Source organism: Canis lupus, chromosome 4 (assembly GCF_048164855.1).
Source record: "Canis lupus baileyi chromosome 4, mCanLup2.hap1, whole genome shotgun sequence".
Classification (NCBI taxonomy): Eukaryota; Metazoa; Chordata; class Mammalia; order Carnivora; family Canidae; genus Canis; species Canis lupus.
Genome location: NC_132841.1, coordinates 38,196,615 through 38,219,250, shown reverse-complemented (window position 1 = coordinate 38,219,250; position 22,636 = coordinate 38,196,615). Strand labels below are relative to the sequence as shown.

Genomic DNA, 22,636 nt, shown 5'->3' with positions numbered 1-22,636 from the left:
AGTTGGTATACTTCGAGGGGAAAAATAGCTAAAAGAGAGTGGTAGAGAGGGTGAGTTGGCGGACCAGTGCCCAGGAATGCCTCCTTTGGGTCCTCCAGCTTTCCTTCTGCCACCAGCACCAGTCATACAACCTGGTCAAGTTATTTGCCCCTCTGGACCTCTGATTCCTCATCTGTATGGTGCAGTTAAAAATGGTGTGTCTTTTAAAAGATCTTATCTAGCTCTTATGCAGTTAGGACGTCTTTATTTTATAGAGTAACCATGTTTTAAACCCAGCTCATGTTTGTGCCAACTTGACCGAAATGTTGCTATTTCACAAATTGGAAGTGGTTTGTGAGTAAGAACCAGAATTCTGTGAAAGCAGTGTGTTAATTTGGGGGATTATGTATGTTACGTATAAAGGACAAATAGGATTATACCTGAAGACAGATTACTTGGTACTCAGTTTTATGAGAATAATCCATATCAGATATCCATCCGCTGGGGAACACGGTGATTGCTCAGGCCTGAGGGACAGCATAGGCAGCTCAGAGAAACACAGGGAAGGAGACTGCTCCGACTGCATGTACAGCCACAGCTTGGTGCCCAGATTGCTTGAGGGCCGGGCTGAGCACTGACAAATCACATGCCTGGCCTTGTGCTTGACCTACTGAATCAATTTCCAGACAGGAGATAGTAATTGTCTTTGCAGGAATAAACAGTTCCCCAGGAGGGACACTTAATGTGTGTGTGCAGTCTCTCCCTACTTGCTACCACCATGGCTCAGAATTTTTAGAATTGGCCAAGATGACTGTCTCTGCAGTGTTCCCCAACCCCTAGAGGGGATCGTATTCTCCTTTCTTTATGATTGTTTCCTTCTTGGCATCGTATCCTTCTCTCTTCACAATCCCAAAGTAGAAGTAACCACCTACCAAGGTGTTCTTCCTTTTGGCCAGTTGGACTACGGAGAAGGCTGTCTTACAGGACACTGCACTCTCCTTGCTTTTTCTCCTGCTGGTCCCTCTTAGTCAGCCTCCTTTGCCATAACCCCACCTGCTGAATCCCCTCCATTTCCTGGGGTGCACTGAGGTATCTCAGCAGGGCCCCAGGTCTCTGCAGACAAGTCTGAAAACTACTGCTCTCCTGGATGTGAATTGGAGTTTTTGTTTTGCTTTTTGTACATTTTGGAAATAACACGTGATGTATTCTAATTCAAAATTTAGACATTTCTCACACAATGGTACAGCTCTTTGATGTACATTTTATTTCTTGTATCCCCAGACTTAATGCCCATGATTTGATGTGTTCTAATGTGAAATGTAGACATTTCTCTTCCCACAGCTAAGTCAGCCAAAACCCAGCAGGAATAAACCTATAGTTCAACAAAGTCACACTTGTTGGCTTCTTGCATTGAGGGAGACCACACATCAGAGGAACAGAGTGCTCACCAACATGGGAGGAGATAGATCTGTTAGAGCATCTTGGAGAATGATGGACTTTTGGTGAAGTTTAATGAAGCTTTGATTGACCTAAACCAGGACTGGGTTTTAAGGTCTAGGCTGTGAAGTGGCCCCACTGCCCTGTTTCCTTGGAAATTACCAAGTTAAGAAAAACAGGGAAAGTCATGTCCAGAAATTCTGTAATCTAAAACTCCACATCTAAGCTAGAAATCCAGGTTCCTTTTCTTTGTAAGAGTGGGACATTTCATTCTTTCTATTTTGGTTTCAAATAGCAAAGTTTCTAACAGTTTGTGATTACAGAAGATAAAATGTCTTGATGAGATAAGAGAGCAGCAGTCACTCAGAGAAGGATGGTGTTATGACACTTGATAGCCATGACCTTGGGAGAAATATGGTGTCGCATTAACTTTGCACCTGGCTTTATCTGTGCTTGTTATTCCAGCTGGCTTTCTGAGTAGCAGGGCTGATTGTTACTTTCTCAGTCTCACTGACCAGCTATTTCACATGCTGGATTCTTCGCTTCTGTTTTCCTAACGTGCTTGATTTAGATCCAGTGGGCTGTGATATGTATTAATTTGAGATTTTGATCAAGAGGACAAGTATGCCTAGCATTCTGGCACCTGGCATCTTAACATACCTAAGAACTTATGAAGTACAAAAATATAACTTTATGAAAAATGACCTGGAAAAGAAAGCTGCTATTCAAACTAGTATTAGAAATATAGGGAAAGAAAACAAATAAAAAAGCCGTGGTTTGAAGTCTGCATGGTAGGGATGCCTGGGTGGCTCAGCGGTTGAGCATCTGCCTTTGACCCAGGGTGTGATTCCCAGCATTCAGAATCAAGTCCCACTTGCAGGCTTGCAGGGAGCCTGCTTCTCCCTCTGCCTGTGTCTCTGCCTCTCTCTCTCTCTCTGTGTCTCTCATGAATAAACAGATAAATATTTTTTTAAAAAAAACTTTTGAAGCCTGCATGGTGATTCGATCCTTCAGTCTGCTAATGTCACACAGAGAGATCTAGTCTGAGGAGATCACCAGCTTTGAGGATAAAGATCAGAGACAAAAAGAAAGAGTCAACAAAACTAAAAGACAACCTACAGAATGGGAAGAGATTTTTGCAAATGACGTATCAGATAAAGGGCTAGTATCCAAGATTTATAAAGAACTTATTAAACTCAACAGCAAAGAAACAAACAATCCAATCATGAAATGGGCAAAAGACATGAACAGAAATCTCACAGAGGAAGACATAGACATGGCCAACAAGCACATGAAAAAATGCTCTGCATCACTTGCCATCAGGGAAATACACATCAAAACCACAATGAGATACCACCTCACACCAGTGAGAATGGGGAAAATTAATAAGACAGGAAACAACAAATGTTGGAGAGGATGTGGAGAAAGGGGAAGCCTCTTGCCCTGTTGGTGGGAATGTGAACTGGTGCAGCCACTCTGGAAAACTGTGTGGAGGTTCCTCAAAGAGTTAAAAATAGACCTGCCCTACAATCCAGCAATTGCACTGCTGGGGGATTTACCCCAAAGATACAGATGCAGTGAAACGCCAGGACACCTGCACCCCGATGTTAATAGCAGCAATGTCCACAATAGCCAAACTGTGGAAGGAGCCTCAGTGTCTATCGAAAGATGAATGGATAAAGAAGATGTGGTCTGTGTATACAATGGAATATTCCTCAGCCATTAGAAACGACAAATACCCACCATTTGCTTTGACGTGGATGGAATTGGAGGGTATTATGCTGAGTGAAATAAGTCAATCGGAGAAGGACAAACATTATATGGTCTCATTCATTTGGGGAATATAAAAAATAGTGAAAGGGAATAAAGGGGAAAGGAGAAAAAATGAGTAGGAAATATCAGAAAGGGCGACAGAACATGAGAGACTCATAACTCTGGAAAACGAACAAGGGGTGGTAGGGAGGTGGGCGGGGGATGGGGGTGTCTGGGTGATGGGCACTGAGGGGGGCACTTGATGGGATGAACACTGGGTGTTATGCTATATGTTGGCAAATTGAACTCCAATAAAATAAAAAATAAAAAAAAGATCAGAGACAAGGCTACATTATTTATTATGGTGAAAAGCTGAAAATAATTTAAACATTAAAGGTGTTGTATATACCCAAAATGAATATTTAGCACTGTGGGGAATGCTCCTTAGGTAAGCGCCTCTCCCCAAATATCAGGAAATTGAAATAGAGACTATGCTATCAACTTTATTTTTTTTATTTCTATGATATGAATGAAAAAATGTCTGCAAGGAATTGCCAAAACATTAAGGATGGTCATCTCAGTGTGGTTAAATTAGCAAAGATTTGTTTCTTTATTCTGTTTTTTAAAATTTGTGTATTTGCAGAGAAAGAGAGAGCACAAGCAGGTGGAGCAGCAGGCAGAGGGAGAGGAGAAGCAGGCTCCTGCTGAGCAGGGACCCCCCCCCCCCCCCCCGCCCCAATGTGAGGTTCTGACCAGGACCCTGGGATCATTACCTGAGCCGGAGAGCAAACGCTTAACCAACTGACCAACTGAGACACCCAGGCACCCCATTCTGTATTTCCTACAACAAGCATATAAGCTTGTTCAGAACACTACCATATGCATGCATTACAGTAATACACTGCAGTTCTAAAAATAAGTATATCGCTTAGAGAAAGCAGTTACTTTTGGGAAAACAGTAGTGGTTCTTAGCCATGAAATAGGTATTCTGTGAGGGAAATGATATGCTACAGTGTGACTTGTATTCACGGGCTTGTCTAAATGTGTTTTACCCACTATGTTCCTGTTAGATTGAGGAATATAACTTTGCATTTTTTTTTGAAGATTTTATTTATTTATACATGAGAGACACAGAGAGAGAGGCAGGCTCCATGCAGGGAGCCCGATGTGGGACTCGATCTCGGGACTCCAGGACCATGCCCTGGGCCAAAGGCAGGCATTAAACCGCTGAGCCATCCAGGGATCCCCCAACTTTGCATTTTTGATTGGTGGTTTATATGCTGAACAGGGCTGACTGAATCTCAGTCTTTTTCCAATTGTAAAATTTTTAGCATATAATCCTTTTTTGCATAATTAGTCACTTCTATCAGTAGACATCACAAATTTAGTAGACTAGAATGAAGCAGTAGTTTGGCGCTGGTTGTTGCACCCAGAAAAGGGGTTGCAAACTTCAGACCTTGTTATTACTAATATTATTTTTAACTTTTTCTATTTCTGTTTTTTCTAGAATATTTCTGGGCTTCCAAACGTTAAGGAATGATGAAATACTATGTATTTATAAAGAGAAATATGTGGGAAATTATTGAAATTTGGTTAGGATCAGTTGGGATTTATGGACAAAGTAAACTTTGGATTTAGATTGTCTTTTTGCCATTCATAGCAAAGTTATTTTTGTAAAGAGGAACGTGTATAAATCTTTACCAGGAAATTAATGTGACTATAAACTTTCTAAAATGTATGGCAGCATTGTAAGTCTTAACTAGACTTGTCTTTTTGACCCTCTAGAGTCCAGGACGATGTCTGGAGAACTTCCACCAAACATTAACATCAAGGAACCTCGATGGGATCAAAGCACTTTTGTTGGACGAGCCAATCATTTCTTCACTGTAACGGATCCCAGGAATATTCTGTTAACCAACGAACAACTAGAGAATGCAAGAAAAATAGTCCATGATTACAGGTAACATTTATGATTATGCTTTCTGATTAATACAGGAATAGGTCACCATGTTCGCCTATTGTCTTTAAACCTTCACTTAGTGATTTTACAACTTTTTTTTTTGCAATGGAATCCTTTTTACCAAAAAAAGAGGAAATAGGAAGACATGTTCTATCCCCTGATGCTGAGCCTTAATGCAGAGATCTGGGGTTCACAGTAACCTGAAAGTAAGATAGCTGTCCCTCCAACTCCTAGGTACCAATCTTGAGGTCCCCTTTCCCAACACTCTGCCTCCTATTCTCCAGTACGTCCCTGCATCTGTAGCACCTCCTGTGTATCTCTCTGATGGAGATCACATCATGCAGAAAGCAAGTTGTCAAGAATTAGAGAAGGTTGGTTGCTTGGAGATAAAATCTCAGTAGGAGATTTTATGGAAATCTAGGTAGGAGCTCAGATGGAAAGATGCTGGTGGCAGGTTTGTAGGTTTGGGCTGCAGTTTGTCAGTTCAAAGAGCCAGTCATGAAGTCAGAGAAGAGAGATGCTCTGATAAGACAGAGTCACAACCGTCTAAAAGACCACATAAGAAATATTTCAGGCTTTGTGGGCCACAAAGGGTTTCTGTTCACTGTTTTTCTTATTTTATTTTTTTAATATCCTTTTAAAAAATTAAAAGCTACTCTTAGCTAGTGAGGCAGACAGGCCACGACAGTAGTTTACACACTCCTGCTCTAAGGGAGAGTCAGTCAGAAGCTGGGAATTAGAACAGTGGTGCTACACACCTGAACATGTCGTGAGCAGGGCACACAAGGTGGGTATTTGATGGACACATGAGTGGTTAGGGAAGGACCCAAGGGCAGTCTGTAAAGTTTGTCGCCAAACACTGAGACTGGCCCAATCTTAGCACATGCCAGTGCATCAAGAGAGAATAGCCAGACAACAGAACCCCTCGGAACCTCGTGTGAGAATACTGAAGAACAAGGCAAAACACAAGCAGAAGCACATGTCAGGAGTTCAGGAAAGCAGATGCTCTGTGAATCTGGAACAAAAGCCATAAAAAGGATCCCTTTCACGAAGATGGCGCCGAAGGCGAAGAAGGAAGCCCCTGCCCCTCCCAAAGCCGAAGCCAAAGCAAAGGCTTTGAAAGCTAAGAAAGCGGTGCTGAAAGGCGTGCACAGTCACAAAAAAAAGAAGATCCGCACGTCACCTACATTCCGACGACCCAAGACCCTGCGTCTCCGAAGGCAGCCCAAATATCCTCGAAAGAGCGCCCCCAGGAGAAACAAGCTTGATCACTATGCCATCATCAAGTTCCCCTTAACTACTGAGTCAGCCATGAAGAAAATAGAAGACAACAACACACCTGTGTTCATTGTGGATGTCAAGGCCAATAAGCACCAGATCAAACAGGCTGTGAAGAAGCTCTATGACATTGATGTGGCCAAGGTCAACACCTTGATCAGGCCTGATGGAGAGAAGAAAGCATATGTTCGACTGGCTCCTGACTATGATGCTTTGGATGTTGCCAACAAAATTGGGATCATCTAAACTGAGTCCAGCCGGCTATAAATCTAAATATAAATTTTTTCACCATAAAAAAAAAAAAGCCATAAAAAGGAGAGGTGGAAAGGAAAAAAGCTGGAGTCGTTGAAAAGATGACATACAAACATTGCAGAGAAGCTGACGCTGTAAGAGCAAGAGGAGGGAGCGGCGCTAGAGGTGGAGCTGGGCGCTAGAGACAGACAACAGTGGCTACATCACTGCACACTTTCTAAAACTCATTAAATCATACACTTAAGATGGGTGACTTTTGTTGCATTTAAATTATTCCTCAATAAAATTGATTTAATTTTTCAAAAAAAGGCTATGCTTCCCAATTCATTTGTAACACTGATCCTGTAAATGACAGAAGCACACTAAAAGAATGCAGTGGCCCATCTTGCAAATAATGTAAAAATCCAAAATAAAATACTAGCATGTTAAATCTGTTTCATTAAACTATGAACAAGTCGGATTTGTCCAGGAATACAAAGGTGATTTATTTTAGGACATCTATTAATGTAATTACACATCAAAGCAGGAAAGCATCTTGATAGATGCCCGAAAGAAGGTAAAATTATCCATGTTTTTCTCAGAAAATAATCAATGAGGAATAATGTACAGTATTTCTTACATATGATGAAGAATACACATCCCACATTAGCAGCCAGCATCACACTAAATAATGAAACAGTAGGGCTGAACTTTCCAGACAGTTCTGCAGAAAAGCAATCCTGTGGAATATTTCCCCCCCCCCCCCCAGAAAAGAGAGAGAGAAAGAAAGAAAGAAAGGCAGAAGGACAACTAGAAAAAGAAAGAAAAAAAGAAAGAAAAGAAAAGAAAAAGAGTCTTCCAGAGTCAAATTTCGAAAGATTTATATCCCATCTTTTTTTTTTCCTTAAATTTTTATTTTTATTTATTTTTTATTTATTTATTTTTAATTTTTATTTCTAAGTAATCTCCACACCCAACACAGGGCTGGAACTTACAACCCCGACATCAAGAGTTGCATGCCTCACTGAGCCAGCCAGACACCCCTACATCCCATTCTTAAGGATGTCACATCCTGTTGACTTTTGAAAGATTCCAGGAAGTATTCAGAGTAAAGAAAGCTGCCAGTCTGTTTTCCCAAACTTGAACATGGGACTGTTTTCTTTCCCGTAACACCTAATAACATCTAAGAGAATACACTCCTAAAAATCTTGTATTACAAGGCATTCTCTTAAAGTCAGGAGCAAGTCAGAATGCCTCTATCTTCACTATTGTATAACATTGTTCTGGTAGCCCTCATCAGTTCAGTAAAGCATAAAGAAATAAGGGCACCTGGCCGACTTACCGGTGTGGTCCTAAATTTGAGCCGCACATTGGGGATAGAGATTGCTTAAATAGGAGGGAAAGGAGATCTTAAAAACAAGAAACAATTTCTTTTTTTCCTCTCTCTTTTTTTTCGCAAATGATGGTATTCTCACCAACAACTAAAGAAAGCAGTAGAACAAATAAGAGAATACAAGTGGGCTATACAGTTTCTTATACAACAGCAATAATCAGACAATATTTTTCAGATTTCATTCATAAGATTAAAAATATATATATACCTATATATAAAATATCTGGGAATACACTTACCCGGAAGTGTGAAGCAGTTCCAAGACTGCTGGGGGGGAGGGGTCATTAAAAGAAGCCTTTGGTAACTGGAGAAACATGCAGTAAGTCTGGATAGAAAGTCTTAATACAGTAGAGGTGTCAGCTCTCTCCAAATCAATACAGTTTCAGTCCAAATACAATTGTGCTCACCTGTAAAATTGACAGAAGAATTCTGAGCATTGTCCAGAAAATTAATGAGCATAACTCAGGCACTTTTGAAAGAGGAAAGGAGTCGTCCTGGCGGGAGAGACTGCTGTTCTACTGGGCACAGAATGGACTGTCAGAGGGTGGGCACGGGCCCCATAAGGTGAAAATAGTGGAAACTATAGAAAGCCCCAAAACCAAGCCCAGCATTCAGAGAATCTCAACTGATGATGACTATAGCATTTAAATCTTGGGTGTTAGGATGGCAGAGCAGCTAATGGGAAAGGCAAGTTAAGCAAGTTTCACATGTTCATATCTTCACATAAATTCCAAATAAATTAAGAACTTCAGAGACAATTAAAAAAAAAAACTGGTAACAAAAGTGCAAGACAGAGGTGAATATTTGTATAACCCTGAAGCAGGTCAGAACTTTCTAGGCAGAGACTTTATTTGTTCCTACCTGACTACATAAGATAAAAATGTTCAGGGGAGCAGATTACACAGCTAACAAGATTACCCACAGTGAGTCAAGTTCACATGTGAGCCGCTTAAACAGTGAGGATGCTGCCGCCGCTGACGATCAATAGACATACTCGAGTACAGAAAAAGGACAAAAGGCGTATTCACAGCCTCAGTATTTTACACTTTTGTCTCAGCCAGTGTACTCATTTCTTTCTGATTAACCTTGGATGTGGGGCAAAATTTATTAATAAGGAGATTGACTTCCTCATCCTTTACAAACGGAAAAGATTAGAAGCAATTAAAGTGCCCACCAATAGGGATTGGGATAATCTACTATCTTATAATCGTACCGTAGGAACTGGAGCATTTAAAAGGATGATGTGTTACTTTTAAACTATTACTTCCACAAAGACCCTGATTCCAAATAAGGTCACAGTCTGAGGTTCTGGGTAGATATGAATTTGGGGGGATACTGATCAACCCAGTATAGATGATATAGAAGAAGATCTGAAGAAACAGAAAAGTGTTTAAAAAATACTATTCATTTTAGAAAGGTCATAAAGCGATGGTATGGGATTTATAGAGATCCTAAGTGGCTTATACAGATCCTACGAGACAGTGGCACTGTCTTCACAAAACAGTAGAAGTACAAATGAGTAATCAAAGGCTTAAATGGTTTTAATTGCACTAAGAGTGTCTATATTTTCTAAATTTTTAGCAATGAACATGTGTTTCTTTGATAACAAGATAAAATAATGAGCCTTTCTAATTAGGATTTCAAACTGTAGGTATAAAAATGAATTCATGTTCTTAATTGCCTAACACAATTATCTATCTAATTGGTTGAAAATATTACAAGGTTTGCAAAGTTCAAAAAATATTTTTAAATATATCATTTAAAACAAAGAATATTTCAAAGTTGAACACTTCAAGATACAAGATAAGTTTTGTTTTTCAAAATTACAAAATTTGAGATACATGGGTTTGAAATGTTTTGTGTTACTATCTTTTGTGCTACTAAAATTTCACTGCAGGCATCGTTGTTTTAGGTAAGGGTAAACTTAAAAACTTTCTAGCTATACGTCTCTAGAGCACTGGTGAGATATTTGAAACGAATGGTTCTCTTGCTATTTCTTATTTCCCTAGGCAAGGAATTATTCCTCCAGGTCTTACAGAAAATGAATTATGGAGAGCAAAGTACATCTATGATTCAGCTTTTCATCCCGACACAGGTGAAAAGATGATTTTGATAGGAAGAATGTCAGCTCAGGTTCCAATGAACATGACCATCACAGGTTGTATGATGACATTTTATAGGTAAGTTATTAAGTGTAATAACAGCAATTCATTTTATAGTACAGAAGCTTAAAGTACATTTGTGTATGTAAATAGTTTTATTGAAATGAATGTCATTTCACATTGAGTTCCATTTTATATAAATGTCACAACTCTAGGGTTTTTTTTTTAACTTTTCCCTGTGCTAAATTCTCTTTGTTATTCAAAAGGAGACTGAATTTTTCCCTAACTCTTACATCCAAAAGAAAATGAGATGGAGAAAGAAAATTAAAAAGTCGCTAAGCAAATTCTCTTTTTAATCCATTCATAAGATACAAATATAAGTGTAGGTGTGGCCATAGACAGACATTTAGGCTTGCATGTGCCATTAGGAGGGATCAGGGCTACTTCACCTACAGATGGCTTGCTTTTTCCCCAAGAGAAGGCACCTGACATTTGTTGAGTGCCTACTGTATGCCAGGCTCTCTACAGAGTTAAGATCAAATTTAAGGATGGTAACTTGATCCTCACTGTAAACCTTTTGAGGTTAGTGTTAACCCTATCTAAAGAAGGAGGATACTGAGAATCAGAGGATGGACACCTGCCCCACCACACAGGTCCAAAGCCTTCGACGCAGAACGCAGGGTCTTTGACCTAGCGTACTCCCTCGGCAGTCCATCTCCTCTGTGGTTACTGGTGTTCACATTTTCTGTCCTGCACAGTGGCTAGATCACAGGCGATGGCCGGTATGTGATGGATCACTCTGTTTTAGGACCACGCCGGCGGTGCTGTTTTGGCAGTGGATCAACCAGTCCTTCAATGCCGTGGTCAATTACACCAACAGAAGTGGAGACGCTCCCCTCACTGTAAAGTAAGACTAGACCAGTTAATGGTTCTCTGTTTCTCAGGGTACATTTGGTTCAGCGGTATATAAGCTGTTGATTTGTTCGGAATATCATGGGGCATATTGTACAGTAATGTTTCCTCTCCTCCCTTCTTATCAAGATGATTGTTCTCAGCCTGCCTTCTCAGACATAACTCATGCTGTTAGGCAGATTTGTCTCCCACATCCTCAGGTTCCCCCTGCAGAACACATTTCTGGGAGTTCAGGACCCACCTGTGGCAAATGATAAGCTGTGCCCTCATCTACCCTGAGCCTGTGGCCAGATAACAGCATCAAAAGTAGCGGCGTTCATAGTGTGATTTTTGCAGAAACCAAGGAGATTTGTCTTTACATAAGCCAAGTATAGAGCCAAACAGAAGGTGAATAAGTTTAAAATGTTACCTCCTGTAAAAAACTGTTTGAACAGGCTTAAGTGATTAGTGAACCAAAACTTTTAGCTCAATTTGGAGAATACTTCAAAAGTGTTTTCTTTATTTGTCACCTTTAAATGGCTTTGGGCAGTCCATTGTCTTCCCTTGTCACCATATGAAACAAAGGCTATGGAAATCTGCCATTGGCAGTGTTTATCAAACCTTCATTTCTTGCAACCCCTTGAATTAAAACTTATTTTATTTATATATTTTTCTTACACAGCATACAAGGGGGCGAGGTGTGGACAGAGGGAGAAGGTTAGACAATCTTAAGTAGGCTCCATGCCCAGCAGGGAGCCCAGCATGGGGTTCGATCTTACAACACTGAGATCATGACCTGAGCCGAAACCAAAAGTTTTAAGATTTGATTTATTTATTTATGAGAGACACCGAGAGAAAGACAGAGACACAGGGAGAGGAAGAAGCAGATTCCCCTCAGGGAGCCCATTGAGGGACTCGATCCTAGGACTCCAGAATCTCAACTTGAGCCAAAGGCAGATGCTCAACCGCTGAGCCACCCAGGTGCCCCAAGAGTCAGACACTTAACTGACTGAGCCACCCAGGTGCCCCTAAAAGTTACTTTAAAATAGAATAGAAGGGAAGAGCAGTGCCTAACTGCCTGTTGAAGATGGGACTTTTAGTACTTCTATACCATAACTTATAATTTTAAGAACAGCATTGTACTTTTACTTCCAGTTTGTATATTTATAATTTTGAGAAGTACTTTTTATTTAAGCAGATGCTGCCCACACTTAGGCCAAGATGCTTTTTCCTGCTCGCTCGCAGCCCCCTCTGTCCGCCCCCAGGGCCCGTTCCCTAGGGCCGCTTGCCGTAGGTGGTGGTGGGCTTGTCTGCAAAAAATGCCACTCTTCCAGGGTCTGCTTGCTTCCCTACTATATGTGTCTGTTTGTGAAGTGATCATGAGTGTTGTTTTGTGGGATCTTCCTTCATAATCATGCTCTTTCACTTTCCCCCTCGTTTCTTCCAAAAAATGTCAAACCCGGGTTTCTTGATGTGCAACTTGTTCTTCACGCACTGCTCTTTCTTTTCAGTGAATTGGGAACAGCTTATGTTTCCGCGACAACTGGTGCCGTAGCAACAGCTCTAGGCCTCAATGCATTAACCAAGGTACTTGGATTTTTATTTCCCTAGTAAGACTTCTTAATTTGTCCTCACCTGCCTGGCTCCAAGTCTCTCGATTATTTCCCAAAATAGTTCAAGTCCTGGGACTTTCTTATTACCATCATTATCTTCACCTATGTATCTCAATTGGGCCTTCCAATGAACTGGGGAAGGGCGGGCTGTCACTGGCGATGTCTGCCAAGCCCCTGCTCCATCCTTGGTACTGGGTCCCACATGCTCAGTGTTCCCTGACCCTAAATGCCCACTAGAGGCTGTGTGCCGATGAGTGTGCCAGCACCCGCACCTCTGGAGAAGAGCAGTTGCCAGCACCTGAACTCAAGACCCTAGTCCATTAGGCAGGCCAATCTGGCCAGTGTCTTGGAAGTGTGCCTTATCCCAGTTGCCCATACTGGAAATAGACAAACACCACCGGAAACAAATTTTCAAAGTACTCCTGGCCTGAGCTTCTGTATAAAGAAGACTGTTTTTAGCAGATTTCAAGAAGAAATAAGTATTTTGCATTTGGTCATACGGGCAAAAGTAAGATAATGCTTTTGGGATTTTTCTTTCTGCAGCATGTCTCACCTCTCATAGGACGGTTTGTTCCCTTCGCTGCAGTAGCTGCTGCTAATTGCATTAATATCCCCTTAATGAGGCAAAGGTAAGGTTCATATGTAGTCTTAGAAAAGACTGGTGCTTGACAAGAGAGTGTTGTGATAAGTTTTGTTGAAACTTTTAACAATTTGTTTTAATTTTTACAGATGGAATTATATGGGACCTGGGGTTGCTTCAGAGTAATGTGTCATGGGCACAGGGATGGGTCCATTTGTGAAACAAGCTTAGCCATCAGTTGCTAATTATTGAAGTAGGCTGATGAGTGTAGGGAGGGTGGTTAGAAGACTCCCTGCTTCTGTGTAATAAAAAGTTTAAAACATATATCTCAAACTAACATGTAGCTGTTCTAGAGCTAGGCAAAGAAGGTCTATACACAGAAAGTTTATTTCCTAAAATAGGTTCTCCCCTTCCCACCCTAGAACTGTCCTATTGGGTTTAAAGTAATATTAATCCATATTTTTGGAAGTATTCTATAGAACTGGCAAAAATTAAATGAGAAGAATAAGAAAAAGCATAATGAAAAATAGGGTAGCAATAGGAGCTATAATTTTAGTGTTAGTAACTAGAATTAAATATCTAGTAGTGCCATATATTAGTGATTCCTATGTCAGGATAGTTAGTTTACTTAATAATGCCATATATTTATATTTATCTCTCATTTGGAAAGTTCAGATTTGCACATGAGCATAAAAATTAGCCTTATCTTTAAGTTAGCATATTCACCCTTTAAGTTATATTGTTATTAAAAATGTAACACCTTTTTAAAAATAAATAAATTTTTAAAAAGTAACATTTTTTTAAATGGAGTTTACTAGTGTTATTTTACTTTTTTTTTTTAAGATTTTATTTATTTATTTATTTATTTATTTATTAGAATGCACGTGCAGGGGAAGGGGCAGAGTGAGAGGGAGAGAATCTCAAGCAGACTCCTTGCTGAGTGGAGCCTGACACCAGGCTTGATCCCACAACCCTGAAATCATGACTTGAACTAAAATCAAGAGTTGGATGCTCAACCGACTGAGCCACCCAGGTGCCCGGTGTTATTTTACTTTTATGCCTATCACATAAGGATTAGACTTGTTCATGGTATTAAAAATAGACCTATTAGGGCAGCCCCAGTGGCTCAGTGGTTTAGCGCCGCCTTCAGTCAAGGGCCTGATCCTGGAGACCCGGGATCAAGTCCCGCGTCGGGCTCCCTCTTTTCCCTCTGCCTGTGTCTCTGCCTCTCTCTCTCTTTCTCTCATGAATAAATAAATAAAATCTTAAAAAAAAAATAGACCTATTAGTGCTAAAAATGTACCCATTGAGTGGGTATTAGGACTAAGTAAGGACTTGATTTTCCATGACCCAGTGCTTTTCCAACCATTTCATGAAGGCATCTGTGAACTTCTTTGCATGTGTTTTACTCGGCAGGGAACTCAAAATTGGCATTCCTGTCACAGATGAGAATGGGAACCGCTTGGGCGAGTCGGCCAATGCTGCAAAACAAGCCATCACACAAGTAGTCATCTCCAGGATTCTCATGGCAGCCCCGGGCATGGGTTAGTAACTCTCTGTCAGCGAGCCCTGGCTGTAGTCTGAGGGGCAGGAAGCCACAAAGCAGTTTAAGCAGGGGAGTGGTGTAATTCGTAGGCTTTAGCTGCCTGACATTGGGTGCTGTGTCAGGAGCAGAGTGAAGAGGGCCAGTCGTGATGGTTGGAGACTGGCCAGGAACCTGGCTCACTATAGCAGGCCAGTGATAGAGCTGGTGTGGATCAGGGTAGTGACAGTATGGGTCAGGAGAACTTGAAGGCAAAGAATTTGATTTTTGTAAATCGTAAGAAACTTCTAAAAGTTCTTGAATCAGAATAATTTTTACTGAAGATTTATTTGTATTGATGAGAAACTCTTAGAATACAAACCAGGTTGGGTTGGTTAGAGCAGCTATTAAGATGTATGCCAACCAAGTTTCTACTCAGTTTTGTCAGTAGAGCTTGGAGTCAGCATAATCCACAGCCAAAATCTACACTGTATATAGTTCCTCTAAGATTCTGAGCCCACTCCTAGGGCTTCCCACAGGTACCCTCAGACCAACGGCTAAGAAAAGATTCTCAGACTTACCCAGAAACCAGAGGGCCTTGGAAGTCTAATGCTCTTTCCAGAAAAAGATTGAAATTAATATGATTGATTTTATCATCTAAATACAAAAAGCACCTGGCTATTAACCAAGCTCTCACAGGATGCATACTTAATTCAGTTGCCATCAGGTTGTCCTGCTAGTATCTCTTCTTGTCTTTGAGTTCCTTTTGTCATTATGAATCTCATCAGTGGACCAAAGTTGAAGGAAAGAGCCTGAAGGAAAACTTCAAGGAACTGTATAATGGCATCAGTTACAATCACAGATAATTGGGATCTGGTTGAGCCACCATTAATTGATGGAACAAAGGAACCCCTTTGGCACCCTCATGAGACAGCAGTGTGCGCTATGGGGGGGTGGGTGCCCTGTGGGAGCCACAGTCGTGAAACAGACCAGGTCCCCTGAGTCTGGCACCAGCACACGGTTGCTAACCTATGAGGAGCTGCAGCGCCTGCCCCAGCATGCCTGCTGAGCCTAGATTTCCAGATCCTCCTAAATCAAGCTTGCAACTCCAGCTTCTACCCTGCATTTGCTTTTGGTTTTGGTTTTGTTCTTTCCCATTTTGAAAGATAAGGTTCCCCTTTGGAGTTCAGCCAGCCCAATGGATCTATTTCTAGAGGCTTGGTTATTTTATTTAAAAATTTTTTTTATTTTATTTATCTTTTTACAATTTTATTTATTCATGAGAGACACAGAGAGAGAGAGAGGGGCAGAGACACAGGCAGAGGGAGAAGCAGGCTCCATGCAGGGAGCCTGATGTGGGGCTTGATCCCAGGATTCCAGGATCATGACCTGGGCCCAAGGCAGATGGTCAACCACTGACTGACCCAGGCATCTCGAGTCTTGGTTATTTTAAACATAATTTAGTCCCTGGAGAAGAAACACAACTTTTGGGTCCCAATAAAATCTATGGAGGTAGTTGCCATATTGAAGTGGTTGCTGTGACAGTCTGATAGAAATTGTGAGTAAATAATAAATGAATTACCAGTACCCAAAGTGCGTTACTGTCTCTAACCATCACAGCCAGTGTAATAGAATTCTCCCCATTTTATAGATGAGGAAAACAGAAAACTCAGGCTCAGAGAAGTTAGATAACTTTTCTAGGATCACTCAAGGCAGAAATCTTTTTTCTTTTTTTTAAGGCAGAATCTTTATATGGAATGCCACGTGGGATGGATGCCTGGGGGAGGTTGCATTTGTTTTATTAGTACAGGAGGGAGAAGTTCCTGATGTTTGTACTGTTGCATATTTAAAGTTAAATGTAAAGTCCTCTACAAGATTATAAAATTTTCTGGCTGGTAAAGAGCATTACATTGTTTTTAATTTTTTTAAAGATTTTATTTACTTATTCATGAGAGACACAGAGAGAGGCAGAGACAGGAGAAGCAGGCTCCATGCAGGGAAGCCCGATATGGGACTCGATCCTGGGACTCTGGGATCACTCCCTGAGGTGAAGGCAGAAGCTCCACTACTGAACCACCCAGGCGTCCCAATTTTTTTTAAATACTCAAGTATTTTAAAGACTTATTATTGCAAATAATTTCACTCAGCCAGTGTGAAAATAGCCCAAAAGTGACGTGAGTCTTTTATAAAACTGTTGAAAAAGACGTGAGCTGAAAATAAATATTAAAGACTTAAGCAGATCTATCTTTACTTACAGCCATCCCTCCATTTATCATGAACACTTTGGAGAAGAAAGCCTTCCTAAAGGTAAGCCCTGCTTCTATTAATCTTTGTCTCAATCCTTTCAGTTCCTTTTCAGACTTCACACTATACAGAATATTTCCTACCCAGTGAATAAAGAATTTGAAGGCCATTGGCACTTGGACACCCACGTAAATAAAAAGATGTTTCCAGGAACATTTTACTTCTGATCCCAGAAATTTGAAAAAGCTTTCATAAATGAAAGCAGCTGCCCACTCCTCTTGAGGGGTTATACTCAGTTACACACTTATCTTAGTCATCACCTAGGTACCTAGTTAGGTGATAATGAAGAGATAGTGTGAATTTGGAATGATGTGTTTATAAGTCATTGTAGATACTATTAGAAATGGAAAGAGAGTTTGGAGTGGTAGCTTTGTAGAACCCTGTATATATTTCCAGTGTATTTTTGTTTGGTGATCATGTCTAGTAATTCATTGATCTATCAGCCACCTCCTTCCAAGTTCTGAAAGTACTACAGGATGAAACTCACCAAGGACCCTCAATGCTTGGCATTGCTTTTGTAGCTTCCACAGCTTAAAGCAATAGTGTTCATGCATCCCTTATATTTTCCAATTCTTTAACAAGTGGGATACAGTAGAATAGGGTGACTCACTTGGCTCATGTGGTTGGAAAGCGGCATTGTTAGATCTGATAGGAGAAAGGAGCCAGCCTCTTTGCTGGAGGAGCAGGTGTGTTGTGGGGAGGACCATAGCTCTCTTGAGGTGAATTGTTTCGGGTCTTAGAAACAGAACTATGACACTGAGGGGACACTATAAAGCTGTGACACTGAGTGGACACTATAAAGCTTCGAAAAAGGACATAGTTCACAGGCCAAACACTTCCTGAATGATTTCATTCATTAGGAGTATTCTAAATGTGCAACAGGTATGTTCACTGACCCATATACTCCCCCTGGGCCCCAGAAGGAAAGCTACAGTCGGCACTAAGGGAACACTTCATAACCACTTTCAATATAATTATGTTCTTAGATAAGTAAGCCAGAAAGTTTGCTATGAGGAACCAGTAATGCTGAGTGCCTCATTTGATCCATGTATCCAAGTTGTTACCTGTCAATGCACCAACCGCATGTTAGCAAAAGGGGACCCTCTCTCTAGCACCTTTTCTCATAATCTTTCTTGGGAGCTTTGGGCACATGGAAGAGTTCTCTTCCCTGAGTGCATCCTCCTCTAGCAATCATAGACATCAGTGTGAATTGTGCAATTGAGTGTCATAGTGACTCTATAGGGACTGATCTGTCCCCCAATACAAAATGGTTATATGTATGTATGTACACAAATATATATGCAGTAAAGCTATTGATATAGACCAGAATGTCACTGTGGACTCCCCCAACATTTTACCTACTTGACTAAGCTCTTATTTTGAGAATTAATGAAAAAGTTGCCCATATCTCTCTCTGGTGCAAAGCTTAGAAAAGATTGACTCTTAAAAGATGCTAATGGATTAGTTTATGTACTTGAACAGTGACTGTATCCTAAAACTACCAAATTATACACACATTTGGAATTCATCAGCTTTGACGTCTGAGTGGTTTTCAGATAATCTGAAAAAAATTCATCTTCTGTCCTCTATCCATCCCTGCTCCACTTAGAGGAAGTGATTCAGGCTTTGAAGAAAAAAATACAATCAAATTAATTGAAATGGGATTTGTCAGCATCACTCTCTAGGATGCCAGTAGTAAGTGGTCCATCTAGTACATCCATAACTTTGCAGACATTGACTTTTGATGCCCTGTATTCTCCTCTATTGGCTCTTGATCAGGAAGGTGCTAGGCTTATAGTAGCTCGGCAAGAACATGTGTTGACCCAGGCAATCTTTTGACTTACCTGGTTGGTTAGCTCCTAAGGTAGTGGCACGCCAACCTCAGGAGCAGTGGAGGACCACAATAAAACTAACCCCCCTCCCTCCTGCTGAATTAAAGCAAAAACTCAGGTTTTTAAAGCAAGACTAGCTGTCTAGGTCAGTTATGAGGCTTGGAAATTGTCACCTGACGTAATTGTCTGACGTAATAAGTGACAGCTTTTGCAAGAAAGGAGTAATAAAATGCGGCTCTTTCACCAGTAGTGTTACAGGGTTATGATTGTTGTGAATCTGCAGGTATCTGTGAAAGCAGATGGGAGGCCACTTCCAGTGGTAGCATCCCCACTGCTGAAGCCTTCCTGCTCTCTTCTCTCTGCCTTTCAAATGTCACCCAACACCTCTTTAGCAGAAGGATCTCTGCAACCTGGCTCTGGAGCTCAGAATCTTGCCACCTGCCCCTGTGGATGGCACTTTATTCTACAGACTCTGGCTCTGGCCTTTGGGCACTGAGCACACTCTAGCTGCTAATATGTGTCCTGATCATGACTGGATTCCATTCTAGAAGAAAGTCTGCATTTGAAGCTCTATTAATGCTGAAAAGTTAGGTCACTGGGGAAAACACAAAATGATGTTTGGTACATTATTATTCTCCTAATGTAGTCATACCTTGGTGCTCCTGGGGTCTCAGCATTGTTGGAAAAGTTGCTCTGGTTACTCTGACCTCCGAGTGACAACACTGGACAGAAGACCTAGTTGGGCATCCCGCATCATTTTCTTGCTGTGACAGATAGAAATTGCTTGGAGATGCAGTCTAATAGCATTTCCTGTGTGAAGGAGCCAGCAAATGATACAAGCAGTGAGCCACCCATTGCCACTCTGTTGTGGGCTTTTTCACATTAATAAATGAATTTAGATTGTTTTCCTTCCTCATCTGTTTGCAGTTTTTGGCTTTGCTTGATACTGCTTGATACTTCAGTAGTAACTTGGAGGCGTGCCACCTCATCGGTCCTTCACGAAGAAGTGCTCCACCTGCCCCACTCTCCTCCAGTGAAGAGCTTCCCCCAAAGCTGGGAGAGGAGGCTGCCAGCCTCAGAACCCCTGTGGCCAAGGCCAGAGCGGTGGTCAGAGTAGCTCATGAATCAGTCCCAGTGTCCCGCTAGTTGCAGGGGGTTCGGTTGTAGCTGTGCTGCTTTATACCTCAGTGGAGAATGTTGCTTTGAAAAAGTAATGGCTGAATGTTGAGCTATTTGTACACACATACCACTCCCAAGTGCAGCATTGCCTTACAGTACTGCCTTTCATTGCCTGAAATACTGCATTTTGCCCTTGGAGAGAATTCCATAATAGGACTGAACTGTTAGCATAGCTGTTACTAAGACACAGGTAGAGGTGGCTTATGTTAATATCCATACATTTCCATCTTCAGAGCACTTTCACATGCATCTTGAAAGGCAGGCTTTACCGTGTGCCTTTGACAGAAGCTCCAGGGATCATTTTTCCGGCAGCTCATAATGTCCACGTGGGTGGTGTTGGCCTCACTTGGCCCCCTGGTTGTCCCACAGCTCAGCGGCTAGATGTGCGCCTCCGTAAGGATGTACTTATCTGGCTTTTACCTTGGACGTGACCAAACTCCTCTGCAAACATGAAACAATTTGAATATTCTTGGCTTTTTTAACAGTAAGCTTGGGGAGCATTCAGGATGACTCATCCCTCCCCCTGTGCCTTATCTTTTCCCAAGTGGAGTGCTGGAAAAAAGCCTCAGCGGTGGGCAGGTGACTCACAGAAATCTTTGCAATGAACTAAAAAGCTCACTGCCTAAAATTTGGCGCTTCAAAGAATGGTGTTCTTGAAGAATAACTCCTGTGGCCTCTTCACCTTGTTGGCACTTTCACTGGGAATAAGTAAAGTTAATATGGTTTGGGTCAGATGATAGTTCCTCATTCCTTAAGTTCTTCTACTTCCATATTCCCTTTAATAAAGGTGGACTGCTCTGTCTACTCAGTAGATTTTCAGGGCTTTCCATTAGTTAAATGTGAGTGCAGCATTTATTTGTCCATTCACTCATTTATTTACTCAGCTGTCTTTCGCTGAGTGCCTGTTATGTGCCAAGCAATGTGCTAGGTGCTTGAGTCGTAGAAATAGGGCTTGAGCCCTGCTCACGGGGACCTGATAGCACAGTGATGGGAAGAGGCACAGGGCAGTGGTTCTAATACTTGGTGATTGCAGCACAAAGGGAATAGAAGAGGTGTCTCCCTCAACTACAGGGGGTGGCAGAGACTTGAAGAGGACAGGTCAAGGGTACATGCTTTGCAGAAGCTCAGAGAGGACACACAGCATGGCTTACATGGCCTGGGACACACAGCAGGCCAGTTGCCTGGCATGTGGGCCGTGTATAGGGAATTGACTATGCCATATATAAAAGTTAATTCACCATGATTCCTAGACTCTAAATATAAAAATATACAACTATAAAACTTCTGGTAAAAAATATAATAGATCATTTCTGAGATCAAGAGTTAGGCCAACATCAGAAAGGATGAATATCCACCATTTGCTTCAATGTGGATGGAACTGGAGGGTATTATGCTGAGTGAAAAAGGTCAGCTGGAGAAAGACAGTCATCATATGGTTGCACTCATATGTGGAATATAAGAAATAGTAAAAGGGACTATAAGGGTAAGGAGGGAAACTGAGTGGGGAAACATTAGGCAGGAAGACAAACCATGAGAGACTCCTAACTCTGGGAAGCAAACAACTGGTTACTGAAGGGGGGAGGTGGGTGGAGGGGATGAGGTCACTGGGTGACAGGTACTAAGGAGGGCACTTGATGGGATGAGCACTGGGTGTTATACTCTATGTTGGCAAATTGAATTTAAGTAGAATATTTTTTTAAAAAAGAGGCCAAGATTTCTTAGACATAACAGCAAAGGCAGTCCATAAAAGAAAACTCAATAAGTTGGACTTCATCAAAATGGTAAAATTGTTTTTTGAAAACCATGATGATGAAGAGACAAAAAGAGTGAGAGAAAATCTATACAAAGCTTGTATTTGATAAAGGATTTATACCCAGAAGATATAAAGAACTCTCAACACTCATTTAAGAAAACAAGCCAGCTTAAAAAATAGGCAGAATGGATATTTTACCAAATACGTATCTATATCAAATAAACACATGGAAAAATGCTCAGTATCTTTATTTGCTGGGGAAATTCACCTTAAAACTACATGAGCTACCACTAAACACCTATAGGAATGGCTAAAATCAAAAGGACTGACCGTAGCATGTGTTGGTGAGGATATGGAGAACTGAAACTCTCATATCCTGCTGGTAGGAATGAAAAGTGGTACAACTTTGGAAGATAGTTTGGTAGCTTCTTAAAAAGTGTAACAGACACTTACCATCTGATCGAGTCATTTTACTCCTAGCTGTTTACCTAGGAGAAATGAAAGTGTATGTCCATAAAAAACGAAGGGTTCACAGCAGCTTTATTTGCAATAGCCAGACTCTGGCAACAATCCAGATGTTCATCAGCCAGAGGATAGATTATCAAATTGCACTGTGCCCATGCAACAGACTACTTCGTTCAGCAAGGAAAGGTAGTGAGCTGTTGATACATGCAACAACCCAAATGAATATCAAAATGATTATACAAAAGAATAGATACCATACATAAAATGCTAGAAAAATATAGCCTGTTATATAGTGGCAAACAGGAGAGCAGAGATTGCCAGGGCCCCATTCCTGGGGGGTAGGATTTAGGAAAGAGCAGAATTGC

At 41.2% G+C, this 22,636-nt stretch overlaps 1 protein-coding gene across 8 annotated transcripts in view; it reads left to right on the top strand.

Moving 5' to 3' along the window:
- Positions 1–22,636, top strand: part of SFXN1 (sideroflexin 1) — a 40,587-nt gene that overhangs the window by 8,725 nt on the left and 9,226 nt on the right. For all 8 annotated transcript variants that reach the window (XR_012029749.1, XM_072824098.1, XM_072824097.1 and 5 more), the window contains exons 2-8: positions 4,954–5,128; positions 10,040–10,210; positions 10,941–11,039; positions 12,535–12,610; positions 13,180–13,265; positions 14,633–14,760; positions 16,996–17,045. Coding sequence is in view for 7 of the 8 variants with exons in the window: in XM_072824098.1 (XP_072680199.1) it covers positions 4,965–5,128; positions 10,040–10,210; positions 10,941–11,039; positions 12,535–12,610; positions 13,180–13,265; positions 14,633–14,760; positions 16,996–17,045 (774 nt within the window). In the remaining variant the exon portion in view is untranslated. The remainder of the gene's footprint in view (positions 1–4,953; positions 5,129–10,039; positions 10,211–10,940; positions 11,040–12,534; positions 12,611–13,179; positions 13,266–14,632; positions 14,761–16,995; positions 17,046–22,636) is intronic.